The sequence below is a fragment of the Bombyx mandarina genome, chromosome 07, assembly GCF_030267445.1.
Source record: "Bombyx mandarina strain Sakado chromosome 07, ASM3026744v2".
NCBI lineage: Eukaryota > Metazoa > Arthropoda > Insecta > Lepidoptera > Bombycidae > Bombyx > Bombyx mandarina.
Genome location: NC_143214.1, coordinates 5073535 through 5096236, shown reverse-complemented (window position 1 = coordinate 5096236; position 22702 = coordinate 5073535). Strand labels below are relative to the sequence as shown.

Here is a 22702-nt window from a genome sequence, read left to right as displayed (position 1 = left end):
TTTTTTTTCAATATGACAATAAGCTTCTTTCTATACCGTTGTTGCCAGTATCAATTTTATAAAATCTCCAATTAATTTAAATATACGTGTTCTGTGAGAAATGATATGGGATAACGGAATAGGAGGAAGTTGACTTAATTAAGGCTGTTATTAATCGGGATCAAATTAAATGATACGAGATGAGATGGAATGTAATAAAGTCTCACTAAAATGAGAGTTATTTACTGAGACTTCAGTGGCCTTTTTGGAAAAACCCAGGAATCCACGACCACAAAGCTCTTTTTAATTTTATTTTATTGAAGTCTTAGTAAACAGTCTCTAGGTTATTTAATCTCCTGACATCACGACTTATTCGTTTCTAGTTTTTATTATTAGTATTAGTCACTCGCGCTATTCGACTTATTGTTGTCGTTAAGCAATCATGCGTTTCAGTTTGAAAGTTGGGAAAGTCGTTTATACAAGACGATTTCATGTCTGAAGGCGAATGGCGGCACTGACTTTTTAATCTGTCTAGCTAGGCTCTGATAATCATTAAATAAATCTAAGCATTTAGAAAAATAAATTCCATCATTAATAAAACCTGCATCCTGTAACAAAATAATATGCTGTATGGGGTATGGTTTCTTTGCCAGTCGAAAAAATGGTAACAAATGACATAGGTAATATAAATGAAAAATAAATAATGTCGTATTGACACAATCATCTCAGAGATTTCGAAATGTTTGAAGATTATCGTTTTTATACGTGACGTTTTCTCGTTTGTTTTGTTAAAAGTATAAATGTCCAATAATTCTCTAGCACAAGCAGCAAATATGCCTACAATAGGGACTGTTGGTCAAGGCGCTATACAATACGTTAATAATCCCATGCAAAGTCCTCAACTTCAAAACCCTTCTATTCAAGGTTCTCCTTCTCAACACAGCCCTATGGGGACCCAGTCACAAGTAGCAAAAGTTGGCCAAGGCGGAGCTGGTGACCAGTCATCTCAGGTAGGTTGAAAACGTTTTAATACTTCGTGGTATATTAATATATATTTTTTCAAACCTTACTCTCCACGCAAACTCAACAACGCAATAGTATCCATAAATCCATTTGGACTTTTTGTCAAGGACTAAAGCTTTATAAAATATGTTGAATTTAATAGAGTAATTTAATAGTAACTAGTGCAAAACAATATAATTGTTACTTAACATTATAGTACATTAAATCTTGTTACCAGAAGCATAAAATTTGAGTATAGAACTTGTTTCAGAAGATTTTTATAACCTGTCTTTAATTCGACAATTTTTTGTTTTCCAGAAATCTTATCCTTAATGTGGTCTCCTTAATGTATCTTTAGATATTAAAGTTTAATTTGCTGGATGTGGGCTGTGAAGGAACAGTCATTGTGTAACTTACCTTTGGGTAGAATAATGTCCAGCGATGAATGTCTGTGGCCTGATGATGACAATAATGACTACAATTTGAAAATCTATATTGGTTTTTTTTTATATACAGCTTCTGAGCCGTCCTCGTCTTCAAGAATTAGTTAGAGAAGTGGACCCAACAGTGCAGCTCGATGAAGAAGTAGAGGAAATGTTACTGCAGCTTGCAGATGACTTCATCGACACTACACTGAATTCAGCTTGCGCTCTTGCTAAGCACAGGCATGCACCAAATGTAGAACTGAGAGATGTGCAGCTACATTTAGGTAAATTATATATTTTTTAATATTACATATAATGCCACAACATAAAATTAAATTTTAATTTTACTGGTTTTACATTAACAAACTAGTATCAGCTATGTTGTTTGTTACTAAACAATCATGAAAATATCATTAAAATACCAACCACTGCGAGTTAACCATGTTTGTGTGTGCCAAGTTAATAGCAAAGGTGAATTCCCTTTTTTTTATAATATTTTATGAGCAAATCTGATGAAACTTCTTATCATGACATTTTCAAAAGAATTTTAAGTAAACATTACTGTTTTTATCCCTGAAGTTGATTCTCTAAAAATGAGCAGACAAGTTTACATTATGCTCCAAATCTTGGACATTTCATTTGTTAAAATCATTGTAGGTGTATAGGTGAATAGCTACATTAACAACATCATTACATAATTTGTGGAATAATAGTTTTTAATTGTCCTCTAGTAATTAGCTGTAAATTTACCAGACAAAATGTAAGATATTCCTTAAATAAAAGTACCAAGACACGGTATTCGAGAACTATAACTACAGTACACCACAATATTGATTCGCTATCTACCTACCATAAGATATGCAGTTGCAAATCATTATTTCAGCAATTACCGTTATTCTTTTGAAAATGGAAAACAGTTTCATCTCCATTTTCAAATCTTTGCAATTTCAATTATACCTTTCCTTGTATTTGAAACCTAGCAAAGACTCCTTATGCAATACAAGTGAAATTACACTGATGCATTTAGCTTCAATTTTGTTTTCTACTATTAGAAAGACAGTGATTAGATATTCTTGTAATAGCTGGATTGTCAATATAAGAACATAAGAAAAAATTTATCATTTTGGATTTTCAGAACGTCAATGGAACATGTGGATACCAGGTTTTGGCAACGATGAACTGCGGCCATACAAGAGAGCAGCAGTTACAGAAGCGCACAGACAACGGATGGCACTCATCCGGAAATCGATAAAAAAATATTAGTTAAATCGATACTTCAAAATAAATTACTTATAAATACCTAAACGAGATTGTAATGTCTTGTATTTTATTATTTAACAGTTTACGATTTTATCTATAAGCTGTTTTTTAGAATATAGTTGTAATGTAATTTTCTTAAATAAATATTTTCAAAATATGTATGACTATTACTATTTTCGTCAGTTTTCGCTTGATTCGTTAACATGGTTAATACTACTTATAAAGTATTTAAAACATCTAATATAATATAATTTAATGACAATAAAAAAAGTTTTTGATTTAACAATAAAAATTGTTTAAGTTATGTATAGTATTTTATTGTCAAGGTACTATGAAATAAACTTAACAGGAAACTTAACAGCATCATATAAATTGATTTTTTAAATTTTTGTAAGATTTATATGTTTATTCATTATAACACCATTGCCAAACTAGGAATATTCCTAGAATATGCATATAATTTTGTTCACTCTACCTCTACTTATATGTTCCTTATTACAGAAGTCTGGCTTTTTTTAGTTAGCATAGTTTTTTAGCCACCCGACAAACGAGCTTACTTGTATAATTCAATGAATGGGATAAACAAATAAAAACAACATTTAACTAACACGCAATTTTATTCATTCTAATAAGCTTGTGTTTTTTATGTCAAACATGTATTGATATATTTCAATAAATAAAATTTAAAATGATCACAAAAAAATCACAAAAATACCTACTTAACTACATATACTTAACTAATATTACTAGATGGTATATTTTAAATAATATATATGTACATTCAATGGTTTGTACAACCGTCACACACATTTTTTTAAAGATTAATACATTGGACATATAGAACATTACATTTAAATAAAACAAAATTTATTCATTTTCAATGCCTGGAATGTTAAACAAAATGAACAAAAATAGATTAAGTACATTACAATACCACAAAACCGTTTTCAAAGTGTTGCTAATACTAATAAAATTATTAAGGTGAAATTTAATTTCAATAGGACCAAAATAGAAATGTATTAAGTAACCTATATTAAGTCATGGCTGTGCCAATCATTGTGTCTGAATTTTTAAACAAACCCCTTTCTTGCCCAGATATGGAAAACAATTTTATAAAATTAAATCGTAAAATGTGATTTACGTAATCAAAAACACCATTGATAATATATATACTTATAGATAATACAGAAAACAAAAAATAAGTCACCGATACAAGTGCATAGTATGCACATATTATTAATAAATCAAGGTGTTGAGCATTAAGCCGCATATAGGTGACCTGCTCGAAGCGTGTCTCTAAAAATTAAAGGTTCCATAATTGAATGACCACGAAATAGTAAATTTTGAAATTCGAATGGTAAAATTTGGGCTTGCTCAAGACTTCGTGCTTGCAAAGCGTCACACATATAGGTCCTAGCGAGTAAAATCTCTTTATTGATTTTTCTCTTTTTCTCTATTGATTTTTTCTCTTTTTCTCTTTCTTGATTTACACTGCGCAAGCCTCCTTGTCTGGTGTGTACAGGTGATCCGAAGGGTCAACCTTCTGCCAGTGCAACAACTTGGATTGTATTGTGACCGGTTCCTGAAAACAAAATAGTTTGGTTACTAATTTTAATATGTAGTTATGAAACATTGAATACTTTAATTATTTATTTATTTAAGTGCACAATAACAATGGGCTTAAAATAGGAATAATACTTTGATTATTTCAAAATAAAATATGGTCCAGCAGCCCCCCCTAAAAAGAAGAAAAAAACAGGAGATTTCGAAGAGTACAAAAAAACAAATTAAAATGAAGACTCCTACATAACATAGTATATATTTTGTTTATATATTAATGTTTGTATACACACAATGAAATTATAAGAGTTTCTTGTACTAAAAATGAAATCTTAAATATATATTTAAATGATACTGCTAGTAAGATTAGCAGTGTTTAATTTTTTTTTAATGTAATGAGCACGACCGTGAATTTCAACGAATTCACCAGAGGTTCCATGGTGTAATGGTTAGCACTCTGGACTTTGAATCCAGCGATCCGAGTTCAAATCTCGGTGGAACCTATCTTTTTGTATAATTTTTCTCTTTTAGCGGAACAGGAACGACTTAGTTGAATTAGTTTTTTATTTAAAACGATAACAACATATTTTTCTCCAACTTATATCCCGTGCTCCCGTCAAAAGTAATACATATTCATAAGATTATAAACTCGTGGTTTTATTAATACTAGAGGTCCCGCAGTAGTCGAAATTCGACTATAATTAATTGGAATTGTAAGTTTGTATACTATTATGATTGTATTTTATACTTCTATAATCACAAATTTCGCCAAGGCTACACTATAAAAATATAATAATAAAGACAAACAATATTTAATCTATTCTCAATTTGACCACAGACGTAAATTTTGACAATAAATAGTACCTATGCATGCGTGTGTGAAGCCCACTGAGTTTCTCGCCGGATCTTCTCAGTGGGTCGCGTTTCCGATTCGGTGGTAGATTCTGCGAAGCACGACTCTTGCTAGGGTTCATGTTAGCAACGTCATCAGGTTTGAGCCCCGTGAGCTCACCTAGCCACGGTTACGCTGAAATAGCCCCTAGGGCTATCAGCTTAGGTAGGAAAAAAAAAAAAAAAAAGCGTGTGTGCGTCAAATACATTGTATGTAGTGTGTGTAATGTTTTCTTTATTGATTTAATGTATCTTTTATGCATTATTTAAAAAAAAATTAGCATTGTGCACTTCTCTATATTCTCTATAAGTGTAGAAAATTTCATACTCCTCCGTCCACGTAATTTTCGTAAAAAGGGATACAAAGTTTTTGCTTCACGTATTCTATACTAATAATATTATAAAGAGGAAAGATTTGTTTGTTTGTTTCGAATAGGCTCCGAAACTACTGGACCGATTTGAAAAATTGTTTTTCCATTAGAAGCCGACATTGTCCCTGATGAACATAGGCTACTTTTTTTTTTTTTTTTTAATTTTTTTTTTTTTGTTTCTTGTGTGTTTTAATGTTTCCGAAGCGAAGCGAGGGCGGGTCGCTAGTAATATATAAATCTAGCATGAAAATGTTGCAATAAATTTCTTTTTGGATTATTCACAGAAATACGCGTACACAGCTGATCCAAATAAAATAAATATTGTTACTTGATCGAGGCGCACAATTAACAATGTATTTATTTAAGTAATGTTTGCCTATTGGATTATGTAATTATTTCTGCGGCTGGTCTGAGTGTCTTCTGTTATTAATATTTAGAATTAAAGTCCTATAAAAAAATATACATATATTGTTTCCGAGGCGCGGTCTACGAAAGCCATCCGTGGTTATGGTTCGAAATTGAGAAATCCCTAACGATACGCGTCGTGTCGAAAATGCAACCGCTCATCAAAGTTAACTATCGGAACAATGATATTTATATGAAAACGAGGTGCCAGTCTCGTGGGTTGGGTCAGAAAACAATATTTTTCTGACTTCACGTGGTTCTCGTCATGAGGAATGGTGATACAAATCGACGCTATCCGATGCGGAGACTAATACATTATCAAGATACCCGGCTTATTGGCGACAATAGATCTGCCTGTGATAATAAACTACTCAAAACAGAATAGGGCCCACTCTAAGTTAATCTCGAATTTTGTCTAAAAAAATTGTTGGGTAGTAAATAGTGAAGTTAAACATTTCGAAGTATTGTTGACATGTGTATCTAATGTTATCAATGTTTCAAGTGAGGAATTCAATGGTGTGTAGACAAAAAAAGTGAAGCAGTCCAAAGAACGTTTATTACTGAAATTCTCAGTCATTTGTACCCTCAGTCACATTCTGAATGTTACAGTCGCACGTTTACTTTTTTTCATTTTGACTTGATTTCGGTATTACTCGCGATCATTATGCCTGGTTCCGACAGCAACAAGAGCAGTGTTTATGCTTCAGGAGGGAGAATCTCAGAGATCAGTGGCAAGACGTCTTGGTGTGTCGCGACGAGCCATTCGAAACGCGTGGGAACGCTTTCTAGAGGCAGGTGTCACCAGGAGATCTGAATCAGGAAGAGCGCGAGCTACAACCATCCAGGAAGACCGGTATATCAGATTGACTGCACGTCGGAGCGCGCGATTCCCGCCCGCGTCTTACAAAATCGACTGCGGCAATCGACTGGCGCACGAATTAGTAATCAAACCATTCGAAATCGGCTCCATGAAGACAGACAACGTTCCAGATCTCGTGTTATTCGTCTAATATTGACAAGAGCGCATCGTGCAGCACGTTTGCATGCGTAGTGGACAATGGACAACTGGAGAAATGTACTCTTTACGGACGAAAGTAAAGTGAAGTTTTTCAGCAATGATCGTCGAGTGCGCGTATGGAGAAGAGAAGAAGAACGTTTTTCAGAACCTTGCATACGTGAAAGGGATCGTTTTGTAGGTCCAAATGTTATGGTGTGGGCTGGTATAAGCTTGCTCGGTAAAACTGAACTGTAATTCTGGAAGAAGGCTCCATAACTGCCTCCCGGTATGTCGATCGAATAGTTCGGTCCCATGTCAGCCCATTTTCACATAGAGTGGTTGAAAACTTCGTCTTTATGCAAGACAATACTCGCCCACATACAGCGCGAACAACCCATACAGCTCTCTCTGAAGCCAATATTATGGTTTTACTGTGGCCGGCCATGAGTCCCGATCTTAACCTCATTGAACATTTATGGGACCAATTGAAAAGAAGCCTCAAATCGAACTTCAGTTATGTGAATAATCGACAAGAGCTCATAAGCGCCCTAAAATTGTGTTGGGAGCGTATACCCGAGGAAAACATCACCCACTTAATTGAAAGTGTCCCAGATTAGATTCAGAGAGTGCATACCGTACAGAGAAGGACCTACTCGCTATTAAGCACCATCAAACTCATTGATTTAGTCAATAATAAAAATCAAAATCAAACTTACTTAAATCAATAATTTCTGTCAACTTTTCTAAAGACTGTAAATTTTGATTAAATTCCATAAAATTGGCAAAACTTACTATTGTTAATGTTCACACACTTTCGAAAACCTTATTTTATTCATTCCTAATCAAAAAAACTGAAAAAAGAAAAAGAATCTGTAAAATTCATTTAAAAAACATGGTGGGCCCTATTTTGTTTTGAGTAGTTTAGATCGGTCCCAGCGAGAGTAATGTGACCATTTTCAAGAACTAGTTTAATGTAGTAAGGTGGTATTAATTTACATATTTTGATATTAAATTGCAATAGACCAGACGATTCTACTGTACTTTTTATACAGAGAACGTGCCTTGTTTTATACTAAATTATAAAATCAATTTTCAAACAAAGAGGAACCACCACACTTTTATTTTTTATTGCCCTTGTAGGCAGACCAGCATACGGCCCACCTGACGGTGAGCGGTTACCATCGCCCATGGACTTCAGTAATTCCAGGGGCAGAGCCAAGCCGCTGCCTACCGCTACCTGCTTTTTGTGGGCATAGAGGTTCATTCCACGTCAGAAGTTCATTTTAATAGACGAATGGCAATTTTTACCGGTTTGTCTTAAAAGGCGTCTTAGATTAAGACATAAACGAAACAATTATTTTTTGTACTTGATTTTTGTGTACTTCCCTTTAAGCTTACGCTATGTTATCCCTATCGTTTTAGCATTTTTTTTATTATTTCAAGACACCTCAAATAGATATCAGGTAAAATGTTGTTTAAAAGCCATTGTTATTTTTGTATTTCCCTCTTCAGACGGGTCGATCATATTTAAGATTATTATTAGCATACCACAGGCAACGGCTTGGCTCTGCCCCTGGCATTGCTGAAGTCCATGGGCGACGGTAACCACTCACCATCAAAGACCATCATAAAAGGCCAATAAAAAAAATACATAAAAGGAATTACAACTACAATAATTTTTTATCTAAAACACATTATAAACCTTTTTACTACAGGTAGCAATTTCGAGTTTAAATCTAAATCTTTTATTGCTTTATATGGGTAATATTATTTTTATCTTAATACAATATTGCAATATAATACAAGCTACTGGAGTTTTAATGATACTTTAAAGACGGTGGTCTAATGGTAATATTGATGTAGAATTCAAATTCAAATTCAAAGAATTATTTACTTTTTGAAGGTACACTAAAACATTCCGATCTACTAGTAATTTTTACTGGTGGTAGGACCTCTTGTGAGTCCAAGCGGTTGGGTACCACCACCCTGCCTATTTCTGCCTTGAAGCAGTAGGTAATGCGTTTCGGTTTGAAGGGTGCAGTCGTTGTTACTATACTGAGACCTTAGAACTCATATTTTCGCAACCGATCGTCTCACCGGAACTATCATCCGCACCATCTGGATGGTTGGCGTTCCACTACAATGCGTTTTAAAAACAGTTTTCTGCCACGCACAGTAAATCTCTGGAATTCGTTGCCATCAGCGGTCTTCCCCAACAACTGCGACATTGGGTTATTCAAGAAAAGAGCATATTCTTATCTGAAGGGTAGGCAACGCACTGGCGTAAACGCTGGTGACCGTGGGCGGCGGTGAATCACTTACCATCAGGTGACCCGTCTTGCTCGTTTGCCTCTTAGTTGTTATAAAAAAAAAAAAAAAAACTCAAGGTATATATACTTGAGACCCTTAGAACTTGTATCTCAAGGTTGGTGGCGCATTTACGTTGTGGATGTCTATGGGCTCCGGTAACCACTTAACACCAGGTGGGCTGTGAGCTCGTCCACCCATCTAAGCAATAAATAAATAAAAAAGTTCGAACGAGCAAAACTAAATACAAATATATAGTCTTCGCCACAAGAAAATACAAATGCTGTAAACAAAAAGAGCCTCTATTAAATTACGTTATTATATAACAGCAATTCAATCAATAACAAATAATCCCAAATTCAATCAACAACTAGTTACATACGTATAATACTAAACGATCGAGCATTTCACTTGGTCGGGTTATATTAGCGTTGTCGTCTAATGTTTTGTGGTACGGGAAAGTATCGGATTAAGTCAAGATATTATGTTCACGCTAACGCTAACAATGTTTGCATTCTATCTAGTTTCAAATGCGTATCAGTTTGTTTGTTTTGTTTTCGCGGATTAGTTTAACATATTTATTATATCCCTGTATAAAAAAAATCAATATAAAACTTTTTATTTAGTTTTATACAAATGTTTGGAACCCCAGAGTGTATTTACAAAATTTATGGCTTCTCGTGACGGGCACTATAGACAGAAACCTCAATCACCGGTCATCGTTCTCGTCGAACCCGTCGCTTGCGACGAAGGGCTCGCCGAGTAAATTATAACCCACAGACACAGCTTAGTTTCTCGCCGGATCTTCTCAGTGGGTCGCGTTTCCGATCCGGTGGTAGATTCTGCAAAGCACTGCTCTTACTAGGGTTAGTGTTGGTAACGTAGTCAGATTTGAGCCCCGCGAGCTCACCTACTAGCTCGGCGAATCTAGTATAACCCTTCGAGATTACTAGAAAAGGTAGAAAAAAAATTAGACAGAAATGCCTTACGTTTGGACCAAGGAGTTTTTTTCGGAACACCCTGTGTATCTACACGCAACATTATCGACTTGTGCAAGTCCATTTACGTTTATTCAAATTTGTTTTTGTAATATCATTTTCTTTATATTGTAGAATTCAGAAAACCTTTGATCAATCTAAAAATTTAGATCATCATGAGATGTGCTACCTATCCGTGCCGACTCAGAATAGCGTTAGGCACAATAGGCAAAAATGTTATAGTAGATAAACAAAAAACATGTTATATATATACAGAAACGACAAGCATTTTAAAATGTTCCGCTTCTTTAACTACAGAAAATCATATTTACTTATTTATCACGTTAGAATTTAGACATTTCTGAGAAACAAAATCATAGTTATTCGATGCTGTAAGCTTTGAAACTTTGCCAAATACAATGCGTGTGAATATCATGAGCAATTTAGGTAATTTTTTTGTGAACTTTAAGGTTTTTCTTCCAGCAGAAACAGAAAGAGCAAGGTTTCAATTGTAAAAAAATGAAACTTTTAACTTTAAGTCATAATACGTAGGGAGTAGGGACTAGTAGAATCAACATTTTGATAAGTTTTACACGTTGTCGTTTCAGATTCGCATTAAAATATAACTTTGGCAAATAATAATAAGTACGATGTTGTATTGAAACGCGATAACTATAATGTGATAGATAAAGCAGATTACGGGCCGATCCGACATGCGTTTACATAGTGGCAACTGGGAAATGCGTCATATCGCGTTGTTAGATACAACGTTTTGTGTTTTTATTATAAATTTATAGTACGTATAAACATGCTCTGCAGTAAGTACAATAGTAATCTTTTTTTCGAATTCATGATCACAAAGTGCCCTTGATGAATTCACTGCCGCCGCTACCGTTTGAGTGTGCATCAACAATGCATTCAGGTTGTGAAAAAAATTATAGACGATATAATTCAAAAGATATAATCTATCTATACCTTTAAAAGAGCCATTCTTGTATATTAATGTATATAACTAGTCAGGTCATAAGTATTGTCACACAGTAAAAACTTTTCTTTTAGAATGCTGGCCAAAAAAAGTTTATTGAATTCGAATTTCGAATTATTCATGAAAATAAAAATGTATACTTTTAGAATTTTACTCATTTTTAAATATGGAGTGGACGCTTAAAGAAGACCGTGTTGTAGTTATTGCGTTGCATCGTTGCGGTTACGCGCCAATTCAAATTTTTAACATACTGAAAAATTTGAATATAACCAAAAGATTCGTTTATCGTACCATCAAACGATACAATGAAGACTCTAGTGTAGATGACAGGTCAAGAAGTGGTCGCCCTCGGTCTGTTAGGACTCTAGCAGTGATAAAAGCTGTGAAGGCGCGAATTCAAAGAAATCCCAAACGTAAGCAGAAACTGTTGGCCCTTCAGATGGGGTTAAGCAGAACCACGGTGAAAAGGGTGTTAAATGAAGACTTAGGGCTTCGGGCATATCGAAGAAAAACAGGACATCGTTTGAATGCTCGTCTAATGGACCTGAGACTGAAGAGATGCCGCGCTTTGTTGAAGCGGTACGCGGGAAAAAAATATCGGGAAATTATTTTTTCGGATGAAAAAATTTTTACCGTAGAAGAGAGCTACAACAAACAAAATGATAAGGTGTACGCACACAGTAGTGAAGAAGCGAGCAACCGTATTCCGCGTGTCCAACGAGGTCATTTTCCATCCTCGCTCATGGTATGGTTGGGAGTTTCTTATTGGGGCTTAACAGAGGTACATTTTTGTGAGAAAGGTGTAAAAACGAATGCAGTTGTGTATCAAAATACAGTCCTGACGAACCTTGTGGAACCTGTTTCTCATAACATGTTCAATAACAGGCACTGGGTATTCCAACAAGATTCGGCGCCAGCTCATAGAGCGAAGAGCACACAAGACTGGCTGGCGGCGCGTGAAATCGACTTCATCTGGCACGAAGACTGGCCCTCCTCCAGTCCAGATTTGAATCCGTTAGATTACAAGATATGGCAACACTTGGAGGAAAAGGCGTGCTCAAAGCCTCATCCCAATTTGGAGTCACTCAAGACATCCTTGATTAAGGCAGCCGGCGATATTGACATGGTCCTCGTTCGTGCTGCGATAGACGACTGGCCTCGCAGATTGAAGGCCTGTATTCAAAATCACGGAGGTCATTTTGAATAAACTTTAGTGTCATAAGAATCTATGTTTTGTTAAGTTCATTTTGGTATATGAATGGTTACATAATGAATAAACTTGTTTCAATTATTTTACATTAAACATGTGACAGAATTTATGACCTGACTAGGTATATAATCTGAATTTCGGAAACGGCTCTAATAGAGCAAGAGCCCGCGACAGCCAGACCTTCGTTATTTTATAAAAGCTGAAAGTTTCTCTGTGTATGTCTCCAACACAGGTAAGAACGACCCGCGATTATAGAGTTCCGATTGTGGTTACTTGGGCAGGTAACAGGCAGTAAAGGTATATAAAATAGTACCTTAAATTCGTTAAAGTATAAAGGTTTTTTTTTTTAATATTTACTCCAGAATATCTTTAGAAATCACGATATCCGTTGCCGGACACTTTTTCCAGTTGTTACCCCCTGCCAGACACCCTTAAACTTTAATAAATTTTAATTATACTTTCGTTATACTATAAAAGCTAAATTTTATATATGTTACTTAGGGACTTATAAAAATATGTTACCCCAAGAGCCGGACAGTTTTAATGGTTCTTACATCTTGCCAGACACATTGACAGCCCGCTGTAGGTGCGAGCGCGAGGTAGCAACTGTTCAAGCGGGTGTGAGCGAGATAGAGTGCTTAGTCTATTGTGATCTTTTAAGATATCCAATAAAAAAATTATTTTATTACGTTCATAGCAATATTATAGAAAATAAAAAAGGTTATTTTAATATTATAAAGTAATTGTGGTAATTAGTATCCACACGTCTACGGTTTAGACTCGCGTTTTTTTTTTAAATACCTAATGATATAATTTACAAACGATAACACTTATTATTATTAGACACGTACGTATTATTATTATTATAATAGTTACTAACTAGTGTCCACAAGGCGTCCTACCACCAATATTTGTTTTTGTACATATTTCATCTATCTCTCGCTAACAAGAATCTACATACATATACATATTGAACAACCAGACAAGGAACAAGCAAACCTGTTCATCACACGAATGTTTTGTCCGGTGAGAATCGAACCCACGAACCTTCGCTTTAATAGTCAGGGGCGATAATTACTGCACCAACGAGTCTGTTAGTTTATACTATTTAATAAACTATACGCTGTAAAGTTTAATTAATATCTTATATCGACGGATCTATTAGTACATCAATTTGTAAATAACATTCAGTAACGCGAATCGAATTCCGTTTTCGTATTATTATAGATAGCAGTTAAATTTAAAATCATTCGCCCAGAGTCCTAGACATTTGCACTTGCTAATCTATAAACTAAAAAACAATTTTTTTTCGCTCCAGAAAAAACGGAAGAGATACACGATCATTTTCAGCCTCATCTTCTACAATTACTTTATTTATAACGTTATTACCGTAATATTTTTCTACGTTTCAATTTATACTAATACAATAAATTTTTTTTTAGGTAAAACTAACACGAGCAATAATTGAATCATCACGTAGATAGGTTATTCTGTTTCCTTACAACTCAACACAATAGACACAATTCATCATAAATTACGTACCTAGTACGTTTATCAAAAATATTCACACGTCATAAATTAAATAATACTAGTGATCCCGCAGTAGTCGAAATTCGACTATAATTCATTGGAATTGTAAGCTTGTACACTATTATGATTGTATTTTATACTTCTATAATCACAAATTTCGCCAAGGCTACACTATAAAAAATATTAACAAAGACAAACAATATTTAATCTATTCTCAATTTGACAACAGACGTCAAGAACAAAAGTTTGACAATAAATAGTATGCATGCGTGTGTGCGTCAAATACAGGGTATGTAGTGTGTGTAATGTTTTCTTTATCGATTTAATGTATCTTTTATGCATTATTTAAAAAAAATATTAGCATTGTGCACTTCTTCTCTATATTCTCTATAAGTGTGGAAAATTTCATACACCTCCGTCCGCGCAATTTTCGTAAAAAGGGATACAAAGTTTCTGCTTCACGTATTAATATATAGATGTATATGTAGGTACAAGAATTTTTGGACGACGATTTATGGAAACTAGCCCATCGTTAGGCTATTAAAAAATATCAAGGCGTTGTCGTTAAAGAAGAAACAAAGTACAGTCACGACACAGATGAACCTTACACCCACCGTGTCAGTTTATTCGGAACCTTAATATTTAAACTACTTAAATTAGATTCGTAGATTCTTGTTACAATTTTTTTATTTATTGTTTAGATGGGTGGACGAGCTCACAGCCCACCTGGTGTAAAGTGGTTGCTGGAGCCCATAGACATCTGCAATGTAAAATGCGCCACCCACTTTGAGATATAAGTTCTAAGGTCTCAGTATAGTTACAACGGCTACCCCACCCTTCAAACCGAAACGCATTACTGCTTCACGGCAGAAATATACAGGGTGCTGGTACCTACCCGTGCGGACTCACAAGAGGTCTTACCACCAATAATTACGCAACGACAACCGTGGAAGTCAATCGTGAACATTTATTTTGTTAAGCACGTATTTCATTAGAAAAATTGGTACCCGCCTGCGGGACTCGAACACCGGTGCATCGCTAGAAACGAACGCACCGAACGTCTTATCCTTTAAGCCATGATGACTTCTAAAAGGAAAGATAGACTTTTGGTGGACGACTTACGGAAACTAGCCCATCGTCAACCTATTAAAACATATCAAGGCGTTGTTAAAGAAACAACGTACAGCCACAACACTAATGAACCATACACCCACCGGGGTCAGTTTATTCGGCACCTTAATAAATATTAACTACTTAAATTAGAATTGTAGATTCTAATTAGCGAGAGATAAATGAAATACAAAAACAAATATTGGTGGTAGGACAACTTGTGAGCCCGCGCGCGTGGTTTTCACGACCCTGCATGGATCAAGCAGTAATGTGTTTCTATTTGAAGAGTACGACAGCCTTTATACTGTAAAACGGTATTTATGTTATAGACGTCTATGGGCTCCGGTGACCACTTAGCACCATGTGGGGCGTGAGCTCCTTCACTCATCTTAACAACAATGAACAAAAAATAAATAAGAATCTACTAATTCAAATTGTGAATGAACAAAAAAAACGAGACATTGAAATAACAACATTACGTCAAAATTCGAGAAGCTGCGTGAAAATCACGACTTTCAGTCATGCGAAGGGGAAATGAACAGACTGCACGCGTGCTCGTAATTTAAGAAGGATATTGACCGTCTGATCTAAAGATAACATTAAAGAAACACACGATCTGTTCGTGTGCACTGGTAGGTAATTACTTACAGGTACATATTTTAACAAAAAAAGACATTGAATATCTCTTTTTTTTTCCAACCTGTTCTTGTAGACTCGCGGGGTTATTTTAGATTCACCGAACTAGTAGGTGAGCTCACGGGGCTCAAACCGGGATTGTTGCTAACACTGGCCCTAGTAAGAGCAATGCTTCGCAGAATCTACCACCGGATCGGAAACGCGACCCACTGAGAAGAGTCGACGAGAAACTCAGTGGGCTGTGTCTATGGGTTAATTTACCCGTCGGGCCCTTCGTCGTAAGCGACGGGTTCCGTGAGGACCGTAACCGGGGTATCTCTCGAGTATAGTCTTTAACATTGACCGAAGATTATTTAATGATTATCTACTTTAATTGCCCTTTTAGGCACACAAACATACGGTCCACGTGAAGGTGAGTGGTTAACGTCGCTCATGGACGTCAGCAATGCCGAGAGTACAGCCAAGCACTCCTTTAGTTGAGTGTTGCGTAATAATTTGGTATCAAAAAAATGTTTACAGTAGTGAAGTGTGTTTTAAGTTTGCAATGTGATATTGTGAATGAGCAAATTTCAAAGGCAGGATTCAAGGCTAAAAGATAGTTTTTTTAAGAACAAATAGTTACTATATACATATAAATATTCGTTTGATTTTATATGCAATTAGTTTTAAGACGCGCTCAGAAAACGGCATAGTTGGAATACTGACATACAAAGGTTATCCGATGATTACTATTTATGTGCGTAGACATATTTCCCAAGAAAACACGCGGATATGCATTGAATCACCTTTTCAAAGATAATAAATTAGTGTTACCGCGCTCTAATCTAAAACTGATATTAATCTTACCTTGGCAATCAGCTGTCCGTCGTCACCGATTAAGTATTCTTCAAGTCCAAATACAAGAGGCGATGCATTACCGAGATGGAAGATTCTAGAAGACGAGCCAATTGTCACTCGGAACTCTATGGTCTTCGCCATAAGCACATCAGTGATCATATAAACGGACTTCTTCCCCTTCAGATCTGATAAGTGAAAATAACGATATAAATCAGATACTTCGATTCTGGGTCTTAAAATCGCCGGTGGCATTCACTTTGGGAAGTGCGTAGGCTCGGCAGCCACTTTACATCAGGTGTGCCGTGAGCATATTAACTCGTCTAAGCAACAAAAAACATGTTTGCCTTCTTTATTATGTGATAGTTTACTGGTGGTAGGACCTCTTGTGAGTCCACGCGGGTAGGTACCACCACCCTGCCCATTTCTGCCGTGAAGCAGTAATGAGTTTCGGTTTGAAGGGTGGGGCAGCCGTTGTAACTATACTTGAGACCTTAGAACTTATATCTCAAGGTGGGTGGCGCATTTACGTCGTAGATGTCTATGGGCTCCGGTAACCACTTAACACCAGGTGGGCTGTGAGCTCGTCCACCAATTTAAGCAATAAAAAAAAGTTTCTTTGTCTTCGAAGTCGAGTGCTAAGAAGACATTTGAGAGTGCATTCTGACGTGACGTGATGACAAAAAGTTATGTGGACCTACACAGTTTACTGCCACCCAGCCAGTACATTATTATTAGAATGTAGACAAGGATCGATTTTTTATGTAGAGCTAGTTCTGTAGACCTTTATAGAAAGGAGCCTAGATTTTTACACAAATTTCATAGCAATAAAAAAAATCCTCTAAAAAAAATTACATTAGGATGCTTTCGGTACACTTTCTTTAATTAATTTTTTCATTAATCATAGAGACTTCTCTGAAGTGAATACCGTAAATGAATTCTTTTTTTTTTTTCTTAATTATAAAGGGGCCTCGTGAATGGCTGTAATTAATAAATAGATAAAGTCGCTATGACCAAAAATTATAAAGTTTAATTCTTACCTTCATTATTTTCAACATCCAAATAAATATTTTTAACGAGTTCCTTATTCTTAGGAATCGTACATCTGGAGAAATTCACCATGATGACTCTAACTTTATTCTTGATGGATTCATCTTGCAAAGTGATCTGAAATGAAGCTTATTTATAGTATTGTTTATGCTACCAGTGTGCTTAGTGCATGTTTTTTAATCTTCATGATAGCGTAAAAAATAATTAAAATTTTTATGCAGTTGGAACAACGGCCCTGGCAGCAAACGTAGGCAAACCTTCCAAAACTCCATACAAATTCGAGTTAACTTTTACGCTATCGAGAACGATAAAAAACTGGCACTAAGCACACAGCGAGTTTTTTTTATATATTTGTTGTTTAGATGGGTGGACGTCGTCACAGCCCACCTGGTGTTAAGTGGTTACTGGAGCCCATAGACATCTACAGCGTAAATGCGCCTCCCACCTTGAGAGATCAGTTCTAAGGTCTCAAGTATAGTTACGACGGCTGCCCCAACCTTCAAACCGAAACGCATTACTGTTTCAAGGCAGAAATAGGCGGGGTGTTGGTACCTACCCGCGCGGACTCAGAAGAGGTCTTATCACAGTAATTTAATTTAATTTAATTGTAATTTACTGTCTACTTTGCAAAACATATTTCTTAAGGAATCCCAATACAACCATTAATTATTCCTCAAATAAATACACACAAGTTTAGTAATAATGTTCGCACAAAATAATAATCTTTCGAACTAAAAGATTTTCCTCTTGCATTTTCATGATTTTATTAGTAGGTGTTTTGCGCCAGGGTTTTAAACGTGACTCATTCGAACATCACGATCTCAACATTTTACCGGTTCAAGTTCGGTATCGAAGCAATACATGTGCACAAAACAAATTTACTTATTCATATACCATTTTTAATTGTAAAGTTTTTGATCGACCAGTTTTTTCTCACTTCGAGTAGAATGAGCTCGATTATTACGTTACTCACACACACACACACACACACACACTACAATGTGACAACTCTTTTTATCTACCTACTGCTATTAACCTGGAGAGGTGATATTAGCTTCCCGAACTTGGTAATAATTCTGCTCACCTTGCAAAATTTGTCTGGGGCTTTAAATGACAATGCATGATTGTACTGATGTAGTTAACGCTCTAGATATTATAATTGCGAAATATTTGTTTCTTTTACACTTGTCTACACGCGTTACCTCGAAACTCCCTCGACCTCGACTTAATGGGGGACACGTGAATCATATTATTAACCTCAAGGGTGTTTCTTAGTAAAAAATTAGTATTCTCATCTTGTACATATTTGAGTTTGAAAAAACGTTTAATTATGAATATAAAGGTCAGAAAAACGAGTAATACCATTAAAATAAATTGATAATTGCTTGCACACCTGGACTGATAAATGTCGAATGATGCCAAGTGGAGTTATTTTTTCCTAAAATATGATTTTCCTTACGTTTGGTTTATCGGTGTCCACAGAGGCGGATTATCCGTAAGGCAAACTAGGCACGTGCCCAGAGGCGTGTAGTTACAAGGGGCGCGCGAGCTCAGAATTTTCATATAAATAAAGAAAATAACATATCGACGATTAAAAACTAAATGCCTGAACTAAATGTTCTGGTCTACTAAAGTCTAGGGTTTGATGATACAACGTCATCGTAATTGCAAAAACAACTACATAGTTAAAATTTATATTATTATGATGGCCATTTATGTCCGGTACAGGGGCGCCGATAAAGTGATTGCCTAGGGCGCTCTGGACCTTTAATCCGCCACTGGGTGTCCAGAAAGTTTCGTGTCTACACATTATAACAAGCAATTTTACACACAGATTGTGACTAACCATGTGCTGTGTACTCCGTTAATCAATTTCAGGATATACACGTATACATAAACTAAGTGTCTGCGTATCTAATCGATGATTTCAGATAAGATTACAGGTAAAAAACCCTCTATGAACGTATCAAAATGATAATTCACAAGCTGAGATTGTCGACAGCGTTGACGTTGTTCCGAGTTATCCTAGTTTTTAAAATGTTCATTGAATTATCAAATTATGGTTAAAATATTTATGTATAAATCAATTTATTATAAACGAACTTTGTTCTTATCTATATTTTCGATCGATTATCCATATGGATTTTCTATTACGCACATTTATGTAAACAAAGTCAATGTTTATAATGTTTATAGTAGAGATGGATGAATAAGCTCCAGTTAAAATGTAAAAGGTAATACCAGAACACCTACTTCGCGGGAGAAATAGGTTGGATGGTATTGGCACCTACCCATGTGGGCTTGTATTATGTCCTACAAGTAAATATCGGCTGGCGACCGCGTTAAACTGTTGTAATACTTAGAAAACACCCGTGCTCATTCACCGGAGAATCAGTTACTCGCTTTTACAGTTGACCTTGTACTATGGCAGTGGTCGACAACCGGCGGCTTACGAGCGGCATGCGACCCTTTGGCTCCTCCCTAACGGAGAAGTCAGAAGAAGTCTCTTTGGCAAATTTGTTTAGTTCAAGCACTGTATATTACTTATTATCTTGCCTTGTAAGAGACAAGTAATTTTTTTTTTTAAACACAAATATGTAATAAAAAAATTGCTCTTAAAAATAAATATAAATTGTGTGTAGCTCTCTGCTCTGCTCTTTTAGTTGACAAGGTTGCTAACCACTACAAGGGTATTACAGCTTACTAATTACACTTTGCACACCATACTACAATCATTGCTGATCTGAGTCGTCAGGCTTTGTCGGGGAATATTTGTAGGCAGCGGCTTGGCTCTGCCCCTGGCATTGCTGAAGTCCATGGGCGACGGTAACCACTTACCATCAGGTGGGCCGTATGCCCGTCTGCCTACAAAGGCAATAAAAAAAAAAAAAAAAAAAGTTCAATGAATCAGTCTAAGTAGAAAAATAGAAAACTAATCATAAGGAACAAGAAGTTCAGTAAGGTGACCTTGAGGAATGCATAGAACTGGTAATATGAATTAATGAATTAGATAGAAAAGTAGGGAACCATTATTACAGATCAGACGATGATAACCTTCTTCTTAAATCTTCTACTTATTAGCCAGATAAGGCTCATTCATCATTCAGATCCCGAGATTGTAAATTTCATCTCCATACAAGGTGTGACATTATTTTTAATGTATTTTCAAATTTTCTGGTTCTATTATTATTTTCATGTTTTTCTAAAAAAATCTTTCAATATTTCAGAATATTTCTATCAAAAAATTCCTGCTTATAATTTTAATGAATACCACAATCTTAATCTGATAATCCCAGTACTTCAAAATTGATCATAGCCTACATGGGGTAATAACCAACAATATATGGATCAGTGATGTCATGCCATAATTAAAAAATAATTATTACTGAGTATTATTGTAATAATAAGTATTGGAGCTAGATTTAATCAATGTAATATTCCATGCTAATTCCATTCCAATACTGATGCAAGTAGATGTAAATTTAATTATCTGTGATCTATATGTACATATATTAACAGAAATGTTTATGACAGAGGCACTAATTGTTATGCTTAGGACTAAATGTGTTTCTATTACATTATTTCACTCATGATTTCACTGAATATATAAAATAACAGTTTATAAAATTTAATATAGTCATTTTTTTTCATTTCTTCTTTGTTAGGATGGGACTATGTCTATCTGACTATTAATTTAACTATTTAGCAGTTCTACCCTTTACATCAGAACACATTACTGTATTGTGATAAAAAAATTGACTGGTGACCTAAAGATCTTTCCAGTATGACAAGAACAAGTTAGAATACAGGCTCAGTCTGAAGGGTTTGGGACGAAAGCAGGCAGTGGTAGCAGTACCTGTATAGGCTTGCAGTTAGAACTAGTAAAACATGTCTTCTTAGTTTAATTTAGTTGATTTAAGACTAATTTTAGTATGAAATTTTATATCATATTTATTTTTTATTGTATATTATATTTAAAGAACGGCACAAGGACAATTGTTACTGTGACACAACTCATCTATTATTATTCTTAATGTTTATGTCCAATCCTTAATCATATCGTTTTCTTTTTGTTAAACGTGAATCACGCGGAAACGGTTGGTTTGTAGAAATAATAAAAACCAGACGATGTCTTTCAGGTGAGGTCAAGGTCAAGCAGGTAAATTTTAGGAGTAAAAATGAAGGGCTTGCACTTAATAGACACTTAGTTTTAAATTATTAAAAGGAAAATCTTACCTTTACACTCTCGTGTGGAAACTTGAAATCAATATCTTGAAAGTCGCCGTCTTCCAACCACTTCACGTAATCTTCATTTGATTTCTTTTTGTTTAAATTTTTTAACAATTCTCCGAGAGGCGTGAAGTTTTTACCGTTAATCTCTTTCTCGTTTGGCACGAACAGAGACGTGACTTTGTATAAATCAGCTTCAGTGATGTGCGGTATACACACTAACTGCCTGCTTCCAATTTCAATCTCTATTTCGTCTCTTATAAACGGCCACGCATCTTCAAGTTTCAGTGACTTCAAGTTTTCCAATCTTACATCTTTACGAATCTCATGAGAGTAAAGCGATTTTACAACTACTTTAAGCTTCTTCGGCATTTTTGTTAATAAATTTTAAGAAAAGTAAACAGCAGACAGTATCCGTAGACCGTGGTCAGAAAACGACTGAAAAAGAAAATATTGTGTATTTTTTTTAATGGACTGTGACCTGGTAACTAAGACCTTTAGGTCAAGTCTTATTTTAATTTTAATGAAAACTTTTTTAATTTTTTTTTATTGCTTTCATGTATGGACGAGCTCACAGCCCACCTGATGTTCAGTGGTTACTGGAAAAATGATAATAATATTATGAAATAAAATAAAGTTGATTAATATGTAACATGGCATGAAATGAAATGTAATGAGATGAGATGATATGATATGAGATGAAATATAATCTCAGTAAAATGGTGGTTATTTACTGAGACTTTTTCAGTGGACTTTTTGGAGGATCCCGAGAAGTTACGTTCAGCCCCTTTGTTTCATTTTCCCACATTTGTGCACTTTCACAAATACTAAACAGTTAATAAAGCACCGTTATTACACATTTAAACCTGAAAAAAACACTAAATATACAAAATAAAACAAATCACACAACTTCACTCCTCGCGTTCCCGTCAAAAAGTCCACT

General features: G+C 35.3%; 2 protein-coding genes and 1 non-coding gene across 3 annotated transcripts; 2 read left to right on the top strand and 1 right to left on the bottom strand.

Moving 5' to 3' along the window:
* The first annotated feature begins 653 nt into the window (after positions 1-653).
* On the top strand, positions 654-2823 carry Taf12 (TATA-box binding protein associated factor 12). The gene is made up of 3 exons (XM_028184319.2): positions 654-989; positions 1498-1690; positions 2542-2823. The coding sequence occupies exons 1-3, from the start codon at positions 780-782 to the stop codon at positions 2667-2669; spliced, it is 531 nt and encodes a 176-aa protein (XP_028040120.2). The 5' UTR covers positions 654-779; the 3' UTR covers positions 2670-2823.
* Positions 2824-3264: 441 nt separating this feature from the next.
* Positions 3265-22213, bottom strand: LOC114250435 (uncharacterized). Its single transcript, XM_028184303.2, has 4 exons — positions 21766-22213; positions 17520-17646; positions 16492-16667; positions 3265-4248 (listed from the first exon to the last, which is right to left on the bottom strand). The coding sequence occupies exons 1-4, from the start codon at positions 22129-22131 to the stop codon at positions 4153-4155; spliced, it is 765 nt and encodes a 254-aa protein (XP_028040104.1). The 5' UTR covers positions 22132-22213; the 3' UTR covers positions 3265-4152.
* On the top strand, positions 4658-4729 carry TRNAQ-UUG (transfer RNA glutamine (anticodon UUG)). The gene has a single exon. It is a non-coding gene; the product is annotated as a tRNA-Gln (tRNA).
* Positions 22214-22702: the final 489 nt, after the last annotated feature.